We start from the raw sequence: 18,577 nt of genomic DNA on the forward strand, positions 1-18,577 counted from the left end.
TCGTTTGCCGCATGATTAAAACGCATCGGATTTGGTGTGCAATGCTGTGCGTATTCCAAAAAGAAATCTCTCACTTTCCCGGGAAAACAACAATAGTCACCGCCCCCTATTATTATCTTTTAAATTGTATGGCTCATACATGCACTGAATAATGTCTGACACTTTCCCTGGCGTGGCTTGTACTGTAGAGCAAGGGTCTTCAAGGTTTTCAGGCCAAGGACCCCCTAGCTGAGAGAGAGATGAAGCAGGGAACCCCTCTATATTGTATAGAATTGTGTTTCAGATAAACTTTAGCTGCTCTTTTTTCCCTGTACACACCTATAACTCTTTGCCAAAAATAGCCGATCTACAAGCTCACAACGCCTCGCGCTGCTTGTAGATCTGCTATTTTTGGCTAAAGTTCTCCTCAGAAAAGGGATACTAGGGTTCAAGTGGTTAATGTAAAAACAAAAAAAAAACATATCACACAAAGATTTGGCGGACCCCCTGTAGTAACTCTGAGGACCCCCTAGGGGTCCCGGACCCCCTGTTGAAGACCCGTGCTGTAGAGTGTAGAGCTCAAAGCAGTGAAGCAGCCTGAAGAGGTTCCACCGTGGCCCGTGCGTATTTGGCCACCACCTGCATTTCTTCAGTGTTTGCCAGTGGATTAACATGTATTCAGTGATGGGGGAAAGGCTTATCTTTGTCATGAATCACACCAACATGTTTGTCATGATGATTGGAATATAGCCAATGCATAACGAGTAGGTCCTTTCACTGAGGACATTTCCTATTGCGGGGGTTCCTACTCTAATCATTTGTATTTTATTCACTATAAACTATACATAATGTTATATCATTAACCTATATGGTGTTAAATCCACAAGGATGGGGAAAAGGTTATGTCTGTATCAGAAATGACTTTGGACAGATGGGAACTGGGAAACTATTGTTAAACTTGCTGAGTGACACATTACTTTACCTGGGCGACACCCTCAGATAGTTGTAATTGAATGTTGACATGAAATAATAATCCCGTTTAGTTTAGTGTTTCAGTGGCACAAGCGTTAAAACAATACAGAAGAAGTGACAGCGCTTACTCTGCACCCGTGAAAAGACTAGGATAAACGTACCAAGGATTCGCCAGTGACGTCACTATCATGCCAACCGTGTCACTGAGCCTCAACCTTTCTCCGCCGTGTGGAAAGCCAGATCATAGACTCGGCGTTGCCTGCGTAGATTTATTTGTACAATCAATCCATAAACTTGTCATTCCCGGCCGCCTTCTCGTGATACATGTCCCGCGGACCGGCCCGAGTCCGCGGCCCGGTGGTTGGGAAACCTCAGTCTGACCTAGGCTACCCCATCCTTTAATTCAGTGCGCCCTGAAAACGTGCTCAGCTGTTTTCCATAATCATTTTGCCCAAATAAGGGAGTTGTGCACCCCTCCTTGCCCCACCCCGTTTAGGACAAATATAGCCAGGAAAAGGTTGGCATCACAAATGACCTGAACATTTATGTAGTGATAGTTTTTATTGACAATGTGTAAACATTAATGGAGGTGTCTGGTGTGTGGGATGTGATCTACTCCAACCTGATCTCCTGCAGTCCAAGAGCACCTCTCACCAATATCTCGTCCAGCCTACGCACTGTTTAAATATGTCAGAGGAGCCAGATGCCATTAGGTAACAGAGATCTAAAATATTGTCAATGCTCTTTTTTAAATATGAAATGGGGATCTATATTTTAAATATATTGTTAAAGTTGTGTCTTTGTATTCGCTATGTTGTCATTCTGTAGAGCAGTATATGGATGCTCAGATATATAGACACAATGAGTCGTCAGATATGATCATTTTATTTATAATTTATTGATATGACACAAACGTCATGATATTTTTATAATGTGTTTGATATGGCATTGGTCAAATAGCATGTAAATGAACTGATTTCGTATTGGCCAGTCGAAAAAGACGCATGCGAAAAGACGCACAAATCGAACTGAGGTCGATTGAAAGAAAAAAGACGCACCACCGCAGCCACTTGCCGCACGGCAAATTCAGAGCCGGTGTGCATGAGGTCATAGAGAACCATGTGTTCTTTTAAAAAATTAGGTTGGTCGTTTTTTCGCACCCTGTCTGCAAAGGCCTTTATCCAGAGCTATACCTGCTCATAAGACACGTACAACACGATCAATGCGTTATTGTGATATTTGAAGGAAGGACATTGTAAGCAATAGACAACATACTTTGTTAAGACATTTGAATTGAGGCTTCTAGCTCTCCTGAGTGAATGAACCTCTTTGAAATGAAGTATTATCAAATATGACAGTTGAATGGTAGAGTATCAGCTTCATGCACATTACAAAATGCGACATTTAAAAAAAGAATATACATTATAGTCATCCTCACTGTAGCACCTTTCACGCCTACAGGCAGCTGATAGTGTTTTTCAAGCGAATAGATATAATAAGTGTTAAACAATAATTGTGTAGAGAGATTATAAAAACTGCAGCATTCTGCATACTGTACATTGTAATCTTTCAGTTTATCCTTTAGGAAAGGCCAGTAAAAATGTAATTGTACAATTCCAGTAATTGAATGATATTGGCGCCCTTTGGTGCCTTCTCAGTCGGCCATTGTACATGTTGGTTGACCGAATTGTCACTTGATACTGCACACTCCCGGGTCATATGGGACACCTGCGCCAAGTTTGAGGCCATTCAGTAGGTCCCAGATACACACACAGGTTTCGTGAATTAAATAAGAGATAAAACTATGGATTCACCTTTTTGTACTGTGCGTTAAGCATGATGGTACTTTGTGTGTTGTGACCTTGTAGATCGGCTATTTTCATTGAATGTTCGCCACCCAGAATAGGGACCCTAGGGTTCATGTGGTTAAAGTTTGAGTTACAGTCAATCGATCAGAGTGCATCTATCACTAGTTTTATGGTTGTTTCTGACAATCTATCACTACTATTATGGTTGAATCTGATTATCTATGGTTGAATCTGCCCCTCTAGCTCCTCATGGAGGGGGTGGGAGGGGTTCATCAGTATAGCCTCCAGCTTCCATCTCATTCTCCCCTCCGCCATCACCTCCACCCTGTCTAGTTGAACTCCGTCAACACTCAATACCATCTCCACCCTATCCAGCCACAACGACACAGCCTTTTTTACGGGAGCATACCTATGCTCCCGTAAACGCCAGGGCTGTGTAGACTCCACTCTACGTAGGCTACACCAGGGTGTGTGTATTTTATTAACAAAAAAGTGATATAATAAAACTTTAATGTGAGTGAACTATTTTGAACACAGGTACAGTATGTTTTCTGTTGCGGCCATCTGAATCACTTGCAAACGTTCTCTGCCCGACACACCGCAGGTGCACGGAGGCCCCCAACCCCACAGGCCCCAGTGCAATGGCACTGGCTGCACTGCCTGTAGAAGAAGTTGTAAAACGTTGTTGTTTTTGTTGTTGTTAAATAAATAATATATATATATATATATATATATATATATATATATATATATATATATATATATATATATATATATTTATATATATATACAGTGGTCACCTGTTCATTCATGCGCGATCTTCAAACGGCCGCATATTGGACTCCATTGGGTTTCATAGGTGTTGGTGGGTGCCTTTTAAAGTTGACGCCCACAGATTCTTAGCACCTCCCATTGAAAATTTCAGAAAGTGTAGTGTGGCCGTTCAGCCACGAAGTGGCGCTTGGTATCAAAATGTACTAAAATAGACAACGTTCATATAAGGCTGAAGATGCGTCGCATCGCCAGGCATTGTGAGCTTGTAGATCGGCTATTTTCAAATGGCCGAAATGTATATAGGGCTGAAGTGTGTTTTTTTTTAACAACAACTTCTACAAAGTTGGCTACTAACTAAAGTTTTCAAATAATTATAGTGGAGTAAAAAGTACAATATTTGCCTCCGAGATGTAGTGGAGTAGAAGTAAAAGTATTGTAAATTGGAAATACTCCAGTAAAGTAAAATTACCTCAAAATTGTACTTAAGTAGGCCGACAGTACTTGAGTAAATGTACTTAGTTACTTTACACCACTGCGAGAGAGAGGGGCTCCAGTCGCAAAGCGAGTTAATTCAGCCAAAATCTGTCTCTTGCGTTTCGAATTGTATTCTTTGATCTGCTGGTGCCTGGTGATATAACTTAACTGTCACAACTTGGTATTTATAAACATACTTGTGTGAATTACGGAGAAATCTGAATGAAGTCTTGTTCGGGGAGGCGCTACGCACTTATGGATTATGGATCTCTTTGTGTCAGTCCGTAGGACCTATTTTTGGTGCGCAATATCGCCCGCCAAACGAAGTATATACACAATTGAAACCTAGCTGAGCGCACGGCACAACAACACACATCTACAATGAACACGGACCAATTTGAGACAGATTATTACTTGTCAAGCAGGAGCCTGCTGCCAAGTCTCACCCTTTGAGAGTGAGAGTCACGCAATTTAACCTCTTCACACGCCTCTCAGCAAAAAAAAATCCATTCCATTCCATATGGAGAGGTCATTAGGACCTCTCCATTTGGAGAGGTGCGCCGCGCGATGGGATGGACAGGAGAGAAGGTTAAGCTGCTGGGGACCCTCTGGAACATGCACTCCCAAGGACCCCCCCTGGTAGTGATGCCTCTCTCTCTCTCTCTCTCTCTCTCTCTCTCTCTCTCTCTCTCTCTCTCTCTCTCTCAGAATGTCCCGTTACTCAAGTACATTTTGAATATATATATTTATTTTCTCGTTCATTTGAAAATAGCAGATCTACAAGCTCACAATGCGTCGCCTTGGGGTCAGTCGAATACCCCCTCCCCCCAATCAAAACAGAAGATCTGGTTTCGGGAACCTCGGAAACGAGCCACTCTCGTGTTGTCAGTGTGTCTGGGGGGTCTGCAGGAGGGCGAGGTGGGGGAGGGGGTTGAGAAGGGGGGTGGGGTGGAGGAGGGGGATGTGTGATCTCATCAGGTCATAACAAGATCTACAAGCTAACAATGTGTCTCTCGCATGAGCATTGCAGCTTGAAGATCTGTTGTGTTTGTTGATCACACAGCTCCTCTCTCTCTCTCTCTCTCTCTCTCTCTCTCCGAGTACGCAAATGAGCCATGCGGTCTTACAACGTACTGTAAACACAAGCACTCCCTAGCCCAGATCTGCTATTTTTTGGTAACCTTGTGAAAACTTGTGAAATGGGAAAACAGCCGATACTCTTTTGGGGGCAGGGAAAATAGTTGCTAGCCTACACGAGAGCTTCCTTTTCTCTCCTCCAAGGCACTAGGCAGGTTACAGTAGTCTATTCACACCTGGCTTAGACCGTGGAGTGTCATGTGTCATTGTTACAGTTTGGGGGTAGGGATCATTCAAGCTAAGCTTCTGATTAAAGAAGTTAGGGACGCTTGGGGTTTCACCGTGTAAAGTAACTAAGTAAATTTACTCAAGTACTGTACTTGAGTAATTTCCAGCTTTCAATACTATTGAAATCAGTTGAAACTCGAACTTAGCTCAGTGGTTACAGCGCATGACAACGCAGTGTTTCTCCGTACGGGAGCTCATGTGTTCGATCCTGGAGTCATAGCCTACTTTCTGTGCTTTCTGTGTGTGCACTTACACCGTGTGGCGTGTGTCTCTTTCTTTGAGCGGGGTTCTATCAAGCCAGGCTATTTGTTCAGATGCAATTTCAGCGCGGCTATTAAATAGGCTAAAGAAAAAAAAACGATCTACAAGCTCACAACGAGTCGCGATGCAACGCTATTATCTAACATTTTAGTCTATTTTTGGCAGAGAGAGAGAGAGAGAGTGTGTGTGTGTGTGTGTGTGTGTGTGTGTGTGTGTGTGTGTGTGTGTGTGTGTGTGTGTGTGTGTGTGTGTGTGTGTTTTGTGTTGATTCACTGATCGAATCAAAAACTCTGTTATTGGTTCCAAGCATCTTAATTTTGTGTTAATTGTCCAGCTCTAGTCGGTGGGTGAGTGTGTAACCTTCTTTCTGTAAAGATAAAGCACAAATAAAGTACCAATAATAGTGAAAACGCTATTATTTTATTTCCAGGTATAAAAGGACAGCTCTTTACAAAAACAACTCTACAAATACATACACAAAAGCTTAAGCATCTAAAGAAGTAATCAAACTAAACAATGTGATCTGTCTCTCTGGCACGCTTCAAATGTCTGCTATGATAATGTGACAGTCCAATCAATATGTGTCAAACTAAGTAAACAGTTAAAGAAAAAAAGCAGCTCAGCACTTTATCAAATAATAGAAGCACATTATTTCTATATAGAAAATTAGAATTAACAGGTCAAAATATGTATTCCCCTTTTATACTTGTCGTACATGACTGATGATTGATTGATGTCAAAACCAAGGAATTGCTATGCACAACCATATACATCACTGGTTCAGAACAAAAAGTAGAAAGAATTGTCCACACAGGCAGCTGCTGCTCTGAGAAGTATTTAATGGTGCAGACAAGTCTTGTTCGAACGAAGAGTTAAGGATCGTAATTTAAATCAGTTAAAAAACAAACAAACCAAATTACTCAAATATGCCTAGGTGTGCCCTTGAGTAAGTCTAGATTCTGTCCTTATGTACAAACAAATTCAAAGTAAAAAAACATTGGTGAATGTTTGAACATCAATGAAAACTGCGTAAATGGGTTTTCTTAAGAACATTGAGGACCATTTGTTTTACTCTGTATCCTTGTGTTGTTCTGGATGAGTTTGCTCAAACTGTACAGTTATGAGTCCTCAATGTATTTGTTTTAGATCACCCCTTTCACCAAAGTCTGCCATACACTGTACGAATAAAGGGATTTCCCCCTATTAGTTATCGGGGTGTTGGCCTCTGCCGCACTCGAAACAATTAAAAGGCTATTCCCCTGTATGAGTCCGCTTGTGCAGTTTCAGATTACCCATTTGTCTAAAGCCTTTGCCACAAATTGCACAACAAAAGGGGTTTTATCCTGCATGAACGATCGTGTGCTGTTTCAGAATACTCTTTCCACTAAAATCTTTGCCACAAACTGTACAGCATGAGGGTTTATCTCCTGTATGCATCCGCTTGTGCAGTTTTAGACTATCCATTTGTACAACTGACAGGCTTGGGCTTTTCTCTTGTATGAATCCTCATGTGGCTTTTCAAATTGCCTTTTAGCTTCCAGCTTTTACCACATACTGTACAACAGAAGGGTTTTTCTTTTGTATGAATACTCATGTGTTTTTTCAAACTGCTTTTTACCTTACAGCTTTTGCCACATACTGTACAACAGAAGGGGGTTTCTCCTGTATGAATCATCATGTGTGTTTTCAGATAATCCATTTGTCTAAAGCCTTCACCACATACTGTACAACAGAAGGGTTTTTCTCCTCTATGAATCATCATGTGCGTTTTCAGACTACCCACTTGTCTAAAGCTTTTGCCACACACTGTGCACAAGAAGGGTTTTTCCCCTGTATGAGTCATCATATGTCGTTTCAGGTAGCCTTCACAAACATAGCTTTTGTCACACTCTGTACAACAAAATGGGGTTTCCCCTGTATGATTCATCATGTGTCGTTGAAGATGATCATTCTTAATAAAGTGTTTGCTACAAACTGTACAACTAAAGGGCTTTTCCCCTCTATGAGTAAACATGTGTTGTTTGAGACTACTTTTGTAAGCAAAGCCTTTGCTACAGACTGAACAACTAAATGGCTTTTCCTGTGTATTAATCCCCATGTGCCCTTTCACCCGTGTATGAATCTGCATGTGCCTTTTTACATTATTTTCAAACCTGAACATCTTGCCACACACTGAACAACTAAAGGGCATTTCCCCTGTATGAATCCTCATGTGATTTTTCAGAATTACATCATTACTTAAGCGTGTGCCACACTCTGTACAACAAAGGGTATTTTCCCCTGTATGAATCCTCATGTGTCTTTTCAGAGTAAAATCACAACTAAAGGTTTTGCCACACTCAGCACAACTACCAGGCTTCTGCTTTTCTCTTGTATGAATCCTCATGTGGCTTTTCAGATTGCCCTTGATATTAAAGCTTTTGCAACATATTTTACAACTGAAGGGCCTTTCCCCAGTATGAATCATCATGTGTATTTTCATACTACTTTCAAACGGAAAGATCTTACCACACTCTGAACAACTAAGGGGCTTTTCCCCTGTTTGAATCCTCATGTGATTTGTCAGAGTTTCATCACAACTTAAGCGTGTGCCAAACTCTGTACAACTAAGGGTATTTTCCCCTGTATGAATCCTCATGTGTTTTTTCAGATTGCACTTGTACTTAAAGCTTTTGCCACATATTTTACAACTGAAGGGCCTTTCCCCAGTATGAATCCTCATGTGCATTTTCAGATTACCATTTTGACTAAAGCCTTTGCCACACTCAGCACAACTAACAGGCTTCGGCTTTTCTTTTGTATGAATCCTCATGTGGCTTTTCAGATTGCCCTTGATCTTAAATCTTTTGCAACATATTTTACAACTGAAGGGCCTTTCCCCAGTATGAATCATCATGTGTATTTTCAGATTGCATTTGTACTTAAAGCTTTTGCCACATATTTTACAACTGAAGGGCCTTTCCCCAGTATGAATCCTCATGTGCATTTTCAGATTACCATTTTGACTAAAGCCTTTGCCACACTCTGTACAACAAAAGCTTTTGGTCCCTGTGTGATTCCCCTTGGCTGGAGTTTGTTTCGATGATTTGGGATCCTGCGACAGCTTGTTGCTCAAAGACGATCTTTGCCCTTCCACATCATGTGTCTTGTGTGATTTCAGTGTGTTTGAAGCCGACTGATCTTCCCTGGTCTCTTCCCACTCATCACTGTCTTCAGTGTCAGATTCAGAAGAGGTTGAAGAGAGGAGCTGGTCATCATTAGTTTGTTTTGATGTTCCAGCGACTTCTACTTCGGTGTGTGTTTTGATGTGTTCAATTTGGTTTTCATCATCATAATTTTTCACTGCTAGTAAAGTCAACGTTGAACAATCAGACTCCTCTGGTGTTTGAAGTAGCTCCTCCTGTTCCTCTTTTATCTGTGGATGCTCTGGTTCCTCCTCTTTACAGACAGGGAGCTGCAGGAAATCTAGAGTATGAAAAAATAGACAATAATAGGATACAAATTAGGGCTGTGTATTGCAAATCATCTGGTGATATGATACATATGACTTCTACATCAGCATGGGTTTTCATGTGTTCAATTTTGTTTTCATCATCATCACTTTTCACTGCTAGTAAAGTCAACATTGACTCACCAGTCTCCTCTGGTGTTTGAAATAGCTCCTCCTGTTCCTCTTTTATCTGTGGAGGCTCTGGTTCCTCCTCTTTGCAGACAGGGAGCTGCAGGACGTCTAGAGTATGACAACATTGACAATAATAGGATTCAAGTTAGGGCTGTGTATTGCAAATCATCTGGTGATATGATACATATGACTTCTACATCAGCATGTGTTTTCATGTGTTCAATTTTGTTTTCATCATCATCACTTTTTACTGCTAGTTAAGTCAACATTGACTCACCAGTCGCCTCTGGTGTTTGAAATAGCTCCTCCTGTTCCTCTTTTATCTGTGGAGGCTCTGGTTCCTCCTCTTTACAGACAGGGAGCTGCAGGAAGTCTAGAGTATGACAGCATTGACAATAATAGGATTCAAGTTAGGGCTGTGTATTGCAAATAATCTGGCAATATGATACGTATCACAATACATACTTCACAATTTAACATACTGCAATATATTGTGATATATTGTAAGCAAGGAAATATACTGCAGTTGTATTAGTTTGTATAACTTTGTTCCTTTTTTTTTTTTTTACTTTAATTCGGTTAATTTGGTTAATTCGGTACAACAAATTTATTCCATGAAGTGTAAGATGTCGGAGGTTTTTTATTTTTTCTTCATCCCAAACGTGTGGGGGGGGGTCCCCCCAATGGAACTGAGTATGTCCAAACCCCCCCGCCCCCCCTCTTCTAAGTCCCTGCATAGCCATAATGCAGATAATCTGCTCCACTGTAGGCTATTCACAGATGCCGTCATACAATATTGCATTGACATTTATAGGTTAGGTGATATACTGATCATAAAAACACAATGCAATACTCGCAATATGCCATAGAAACAGAACATTTAGAGAAAGCAGCCCATGGTGTTAACACACAAATGAGCATTGGAAACAGCTGAGCAGAGTTCTGAGGGATTGTAGATAGTAAAATGCATGTCTTTATTATGTTGCTTATAAATGTTTTTGGACCCATATGCAGGAACTCAACTCAAAGTAAACACAGGATACCAAGAGGACAGTTTAACAACATAGTTTCTTAAAATAATTTCAAATAAGGTACACCTCACAGGGCGAAATACAGGACACATGGGAATAAACTGAGACCCAGAACAACTAACAACAATACAGTGATCCAGCACATGAGAGAGGTCATAGACAGTCTTAAATAGTGTATATATATATATATATATATATATAAATAAATACCGCTGGTTTACATACATCCAGGCTATGAGTAATGGCTATGGGATGTAAAGTAGCAGATCCACACGCTTGTAGCCCACAATGCAACCTGTAGCAACAGGTGCTACAGATTAGCTAATTAAGCACCCCAGCTAGCTATAGCGCAATGACTTGCACATTTCTCTGCATAAGCAGACAGGAAATACAATATACCATACATCCAAACAAATGTCTATGGTGCAAAAAGGGCAGAGATATTGAGGCACAACGTGTGTTACGGTGTTGTTACGATCAAAAACATGGTTTATAGAGCGAGTTAAAACGTATTTGAATCAAGATGTTGGTGTGAAAAAAACATGGTGTAGGCCTATACTATAAACTTCAAAATGTCAGGTTATTTTCACAACAATATCTTGATTCACTCTATAAAATGTATAGAGTGAATCAAGATATTGTTGTGAAAATAGCTTGAAATGTAACATTGATGCGAGTGAAGAGCCTAATGGAACACCTGTCAGTCAGAGGGCCGTAGTTCAAAATCTGTATGTCTCTGTGCTTTGATAGTCACATTGTGTGAAAGAAAACAAGTAGGCTATGGCTACATGTTGGCCACAAAACATGCATGTAAGGTGATTTTTTGGGCCATGAGGACAATTACTTTTCAGTTGTGGAAATAGCAGATCCACAAGCTCGCAACGCCGTTGTGAGCTTGTAGATCTGCTATTCTCACTGGTTTGGGTCCCGGGCCAACGTCTAATTTCTCTTTCAGGTCTTGAGCTGAAAAGTTTGGTTTAGACAGTTTTACTATACTGTACTAAATCTATCATCAAATATCTCTTATGGGGTTCACTGGCACACAATATTGAGTATAGCTGCTACAACACAAAGTATCGTGTTATAACAATATACTATTTATCTTGTTATAACCCCGCCCCCCTCCACCCCCCACCCCCCTTGTTTCCTCCCTATTTAGACCCCTAGGGGTCCCTGCAAGGGTTCCAGGAGGTCCCCATCTAAATTTAAATATCACAATCAGTTCAATCACTTTAAAGGAGTAGTTCACCCAAAGAATTATATATTTTCTATCACTTACACACCCATTGAATCACGGATATCTTTTAGGTTTGTTTGCATTCCTGAGCCAATAATTTGATGACCGGGTCATCGGTCAATAGGAGACTCAGCAGGAGAATCCGAGAATCAAAAACATCTCCATGAATCCAAGGCTTCATGAGGTGTGTAATTGATAGAAAACTAGAAAAAGTGCTCCTCGGAGCACAGGTCTCTGCCAGGTCAGGTACGTTATTCTGGCCTCCTGGTGGCGCTATAACAGGCCCATGTGAAAGATTTGGGGCAGAGGTTCTGAATTGCCATCCAGGGAGTGTGTGTGCACAGTTTCGGAGCGACCGGGCCAACGGTGCCGGAGATTAGCTGGTGACAGACGGACGGACACACAGATGGACGGACAGGGGGTAAAACATACTCTCTCGCCATGCCTTCGGCCTGGCGGAGACAATAAGTCATTTTTTGGGTGAACTACTCTTTTAAGCCCTATTACATATAGGCTATTTGAAAATAGCCAATCTACAAGCTCAGAATGCATCGCAATGCAACAAGTTGTCAGCTTGTAGATCTGCTATTTTCTAAACGTTTTGAAAGATTCAGATCTTTTAAAAAAAACATTTTAACAACACAAATCTTGTATGGGAGTGGCACAACATCAACAGAAAAAAAACAAAATAAAGCATGAAAATTGTTGTAAACTTACTGTGGTCGGGGGGGTGTTGGTCCGAGTCTGGAGAGTTCATCTGGACTCCACACACTGACCTACAATTAAAAAAACATGAATAATGATTATGTCATTATAATAATTACAGTGGTGGTTAACTTTTAATTAAACAGGCCCACAATAGATTCAATACATTTTTGCCCTTGCCTTGTAGTGTATTTACTTATTCCATTTTCACTATTATTTTCATAGTCTTTTTCTGTCACATTTACCCATACATTTACTCTTACCTCTCCTCTTTATTCAGATAGGCTCATTTATTCATTAATTCATTCATAACCTTTATTTCAACTGGGAATACAGTTGAGGGGCAGGCCCTCATTTTCAATGTAGCCGAGATACAGAACACAATAATATCAACATATACATTTATATACATCAATATTAAATCTATTTAAATATAATCAGAAGAATGTTTTCAATGAACTAAAACAGATACAACAGCAAATGAATTAAAGCAAGTTACAGTCTGGAACGAAAGTGTTGGAAACCACTGCCCTATATTGACCCAAGGAAGGCAGATTTTTAGGGACTTCTGGAGCTCATTCGAAGCAGATGGCGCACTAACAGAGAATGTTACTGGCAATAAATGAGCGCTTGCATTGTGCTTATTTAGCCAATGCCCTCTTATTAATAAAACAGCACATATGTTCTCCTTATAAGAAAAGTGTCTGTCAAATGTTATAAAAAAAATTGAATTCCTATTACGACGTTACATTGATCAAATAATGCTGCACCGTGTAACAGACTCCGACCAAAGCAGAGAATAGAGGGAACCGGCTCAAGCCTCACCGTGATTTTGCAGTTGCTGTGGGCTCCTTCTCTGGAGTGGAGAATCTGCCTTACGTTGTTTGGAATCCTGTTCTTCACGTCAATAACTGCAGAGGAATTGACAACCGGGAGTCGGAGACGCTTCACGTTATAAGATAGAAGTGTAATGCATGAGCTCAATCAACATTCAGGGTGGTGGTACCGTAGTTCTCTGGGGAAAGCAGAGAGAGAGAGAGAGAGAGAGTCTAGTTATCTCCAAAGATAAGAGAGGAATGTGCTTGTGTCGTGGGGTAGTCTGTACCAGGGTCAAAGACGAGACGTGCAAATTTGTTGTCCGGAGGTCATCAAGAAAACTGAAAAACATTTATATGAATAACAATAAAATAGAATTACTGGCTATATTCATGAATATAAATATGATTAGGGAATAGGTGACACTCCAATGAACATAAAACAACTATTTTAGGGAATTGTAATTGCTTGCTTACATTTTTGATACCTACAAAACCGTATACGTCTTTGACCCACCAGGAAGTGGTGGGGAAAAAATCCTTATTTTGTTTTACTTAAGTAAAAGTATCAATACTGCAATGTAAAAACACTCTGTTAAAAGTAAAAGTTGTTTTACTTGAGTAAAAGTACAACCATATTGGTTTCAAAATGTACTTAAAGTACCAGAAGCAGAATGTCCCATTTAACAAGTTTTCAAATGTATAACATGTACATACTCTTACACAAATCTTTTAAAAGTAGCAGATCTACAAGCTCACAATGTGTCGCATCGCATCACTTTGTGAGCTTGTAGATCGGCTTTTTTCAAATGGCCGAAATGTAGGCCTAAATAGGGCTGAAGTGGTTAATGCATGTTTTGTAATAATAACACAAATCTATGAAGTAACTTGCATTCGTTTGTGATACTGCTTTTCGGTACTGGAAGTTCCAAGATGGTGGATTTGAATTCACAGAAAAAGTGGCTTCAAAACGGGTCTCTATTAACCAATGGGTGATGTCACTGTTGCCTTCGTCCATATTTTTGACAGTCTAAGTCTGTACCATAGGCGGCGGGTAATGAAGGCTAGGATAGGCTAAGCCTTCCCAAATGTTATGCTGGGAAATTCTAGGAATTGTGCAAATTATATATAATATATGTGCGCAGCATTATTTAGTTAATTTTTTGATAATAAATCAGTAAAATTAGAATTAAATAACCTAACCCTAACCTAAGCCTAACCCTAAGCCTAAAACCGAAATAAAGTAACCAAAAACCAAAAAGAAACTAACACAATCCGCCCATAAACCTTATTTTTTTATAGCACGCGCGCTCGGCGCGTGCACGGATTTCGGCGCCCGACCCCCAGCCTTCCCAATTGTCAAGCTCACCCGCCGCCTATGGTCTGTACCCAAAACAATAGATAGCAGGCCTGTGCCATGTCATCTTGACTCTATGATATTCCCATGGTCAGAACAAAGTCAAAGTACAAATACTCCTGGTCAAATACAAGTGAAAGTTTATGTCAAATGTCTAGTTGAGTTAACACAACTCTTATGATTTTGATGGCATTTAGTTGCTGTCAGGCAGAAACCTCTTATGTCCATAGTATAACTTTTTGTGTTTTTTCATACTTGATCATACAGCGTCACACAAAAGCATGAAAAGTAGCAGATCCACAAGCTCGTTTTGAGCTTGTAGATCTGCTACTTTTGCTGTTTTTGAATTTGAATCCTGAAAAGTAACAGTTTTGGACATATGAGGTTTCCACCCGACAGAGATGATTCGTAGACTCAGCCTCAGGTCTTAATGGGTTAAAGCACTTGAGTACTTAGCAGTGAAATCCATCCATCCATCTTCAACCGCTTATCCGGAGTCTGGTCACATGGTCAACAGTTCCAGCAGAGAGCTCCAGCCTTCCCTCTCCTGAGCAATATTAGCATCTTCCTGATGGGGGATCCCGAGGCGTTCCCAGGCCAGTGTGGAGATGTATTCCCCCCATCTGGTCCTTGGTCTACCCCGGGGTCTTTTCCCAGTGGGACATGCAGCGAGGACCTCCCTAGGGTAGTCTTGCGTAGCCAGACAACTATTCCACAAGCTCTGAATGGTATACAGAGTCTGGAACTACACCTCCCCAAATCCCAGAGAGGAAACTGGCACTTCCGTTCACGAAAATATATTTTAAAATGTCTTTACATTTTATTCTTTAATTTCCATTTCTGCTAAGCAGCAAGCTAAATATACTTAGATGATTTGTATTTATATTAGGATAAATTTGCGTGACTGTAAAGACGAAACGGAAGTGGGGAGGAGGCTTCACATTCTAATCATGATCAGAGCTTCCGAGTCCCAGACTGTATGACCGGAAACATTTGAAAATTGTGGGAGGCAACAGTCTGGCCACGCGAGACTATCCCTAGGGAGACGCTCGGGAGGCATCCGTACTAGATGCCCAAACCAGCAGTGAGATTTCAACTTCAATCAAGTTTTAACAATACTGGATTCTTAACCACACAAACCTTACTTTTATACTTTAGTTTTAATTTTCAAAAGTTGACCTTTGGGGCAACCATCAACCCAAAAAAAATATTAGGACACAACCTGTAAGTCAAAACATTAAATCCGATTTATTTTGAAGTTTCAAAAGTATCTAACTCAGTTGGCAAAACAAATCCTTAAGTTTAAAGCTCCCTCTGACTGGAACAATCTACCTGTTCACATTCGGTCAATAACATCTTTTAAATTGTTTAAAACTGCGCTGTCCCTGAGATTATTACCTGTTCATGCTTTGACTAAATCATCATAACATAATCTATTAACCAATGATCCATACTGTATAAGTGATCTGTGTATTACTGTTGTTGCAGGTGTAAGTGTTGTTGTCGTCGTGTTATTGTTGTATGTTCTTTTTTTGTTGTTCGAACTGTCTGTGAAATTTAGTGTCTAAATGTATGAAAAATGTATGAATTTTGTAATCTGTGGACCCCCTTGAAAACGAGATGGTACATCTCAAGGTGTTATTCCCAATAAAATAATTTCAATATAAACTGTCCTTGTCAACTTAGTTAGGGTCAGAGAGCAAAGGTCATAGAGCAAAGTATTTGTACTTTGCTCTATGACACTGACTGTGCCACTGTGTCATGGGTCTGCAACTGGGGGTCTGGCACCCCTATGTGGTCCTTAGAGTTACCACAGCGGACCGCCAAATGCTTGTGTGACAGCACCTTTCTTCTTGTTTTTTCTACAGTAACCACGTGAACCCTAGCATCCATATTCTGGGGACATTTGCCAAAAATAACAGAGATATAAGCTCACAACGTGTCACAGTTTGACTCATTGTGAGCTTGTAGATGTTATTTGTACAATGTACAATGCTGTACAATGGTGTGTGTAACAAACAAACAAAACACATTCATTTATTCAACAATGATAATTCTGTAAAACAAGGCTATAAAGCTCTCTATTAAATGTTTGGAGGAAAATAGTTTAATCGGCAGCACAATTTAAATGGGGGGTCCCTGCTTCATCTCGCTCTCAGCTAAGGGTGCACTGTGTTTAATGAACCTTAGAACTTAATACTTACTTGTGGTCTTGTTGTTTGGGCCTGCTGCTCACTTTCAGAGGAACACTTAATAATGGCTCACTATTAGGACCACAGCGAGGGTCTACTGAACTCACAACACAAATCTAACCCCAGAGGATACAAATAGAATCACACGGCCCTCATAACAGTGTTTTGGCTCAGCAGCAGTGTTGCCAGGTTCAGCATGAGAAGCAAGTGGCCAGGGCAACGAAAACAAACCCAAAAGAAGCGACACACACAGGCCGCATGATCACACACACATTATCCGATCTACAAGCTCACAACATTGTCGCATTGACAAGGCATTGCAATGCGACGCGTTGTGAGCTTGTTGAACTGCTATTTCAAAAATAATAATCTTGAAATCGTTTTTAAGAATTTTAATTACACAAATCTTGTCTTGTCCCTGTCACAAAATATTTACGGATGTGTGTGTGTGTGGCCAAATACATATTAATTAGGGGCTCCTTGACAAACCACTGGTTTAAACAACATAAGGATGAAAGCCCAAATAGGCAAAGTTAAACAAGCCCCAAATGTTTTATTTTCAAGTTACTTTACAGAAAACAAGCTTATAATAAGCAGACTTGGCAACACTGCTCAGCAGTTTTCATTCCAACACCATGCAAGAGGCCTCTTATCAGCCATGTTTACATTCTCTGCTAGGACACTCCATTCATACATAACCATAACAATGTGCACCTGTACTGAACCATATCAGAAGACATAAGAAATAAGAATGAGTAACACATACACATCTAAGACATAGTTAGAGTATCATAACGTAACAAGCATTTAGATTAACATAAACGTGAGTCACTTTGCATCGATAACCTTAAGTAGACATAACGTAATGTTAATGTAATGTCAGTTAATTTTACATTTCTGAAGAAAGTGTGGATCAGATGATACAATATCTGTATTCCTTCCTCTCCCCCTCCCCCTCTCTCTCCCACACACAAACACACACACACACACACACACACACACACACACACACACACACACACACACACACACACGCACACACACGCATGCACGCAGGCACACGCACATTTTTTACTATTCATACTGTTGTTGGATTTAATATTGGTATTGGCCTATTATATATATATTGACTATTGGTAAGCTAATCATGTTGTTTAGTTTAGCATAATACAACAGTAGGCTATAGCATTTTTGTAGGAGTGCTACTGTTATAACTGTTGTATTGAGGGGCACATTTTGGTGAGAAGATTTAAGGACATGTAGGGAAGAGAAAATAACTGGCCTGGATGAATATCTGCGGCATTGTTGTTATGGTTGTGCGCAGTGTTGGTAAAGTTCACTTTCTACATGAACTAGTTCAGTTCATAGTTCACACATATTAAAAATGAACTAGTTCAGTTCATAGTTCATAATTCAAAATGTTGAACTAAAGTTCATGGTTCCAAATAAGGGTCTCTCTCTCTCAGCTAAGGAGTCCTTGACCTGAAAAACGTTGAAGACCCAGGCCTGTGTTATTATATTATATGAATATAATCCAGGATTATTTTTAGCCATAATGTTTTAAAAACATAGCAGACCTACAAGCTCACAATGAGTTGTATCCACGACGCGCTGTGAGCTTGTATGTCTGCTATTTTAGGCACGGGACACCGTCGTGCTGTGAAGTATAAATTAGTTTCTTGCCCGTGTGAACAGCAGCAGCAGCAGAGGGAGAAAGAAACTGCAACAGTGAAGAGTTGTGAAAAATACTTTTTAAAGTCTTAAACACAAGCAGTACACCCGGTCCCAGCCACGGTTTACAGCCACTTCTGTAAACCTGTGATGTGACAATAACATTGATTCTGATTCTCATTCAATGATCTCAGCATTGGCAATAGTGCAGCAGATAATATAGAATCATTCAAATGCTGATACAAGCCTGAAAGGTCACTCGTCGCTGCCAAAATGAGACTGTTTTTGCATTTCAGCATATCTTTGCCTACTTG

The 18,577-nt window shown here is 40.4% G+C and overlaps 1 protein-coding gene across 1 annotated transcript in view; it reads right to left on the reverse strand.

The window, feature by feature from the left end:
• Positions 1-2,978: 2,978 nt before the first annotated feature.
• The window catches only part of LOC308075861 (uncharacterized protein), a gene marked incomplete at its 3' end in the record, with an annotated part of 34,033 nt that continues 18,434 nt past the window's right edge, over positions 2,979-18,577 (reverse strand). Inside the window, exons 6-8 of the mRNA XM_080415840.1 lie at positions 12,999-13,139; positions 8,993-9,098; positions 2,979-3,126 (exon numbers count right to left, since the gene is read on the reverse strand). Coding sequence (XP_080271966.1) covers positions 2,979-3,126; positions 8,993-9,098; positions 12,999-13,139 — 395 coding nt within the window. The remainder of the gene's footprint in view (positions 3,127-8,992; positions 9,099-12,998; positions 13,140-18,577) is intronic.

The sequence above is a fragment of the Gymnoscopelus braueri genome (assembly GCF_963280865.1).
Source record: "Gymnoscopelus braueri genome assembly, chromosome: 2".
Taxonomy (NCBI): domain Eukaryota; kingdom Metazoa; phylum Chordata; class Actinopteri; order Myctophiformes; family Myctophidae; genus Gymnoscopelus; species Gymnoscopelus braueri.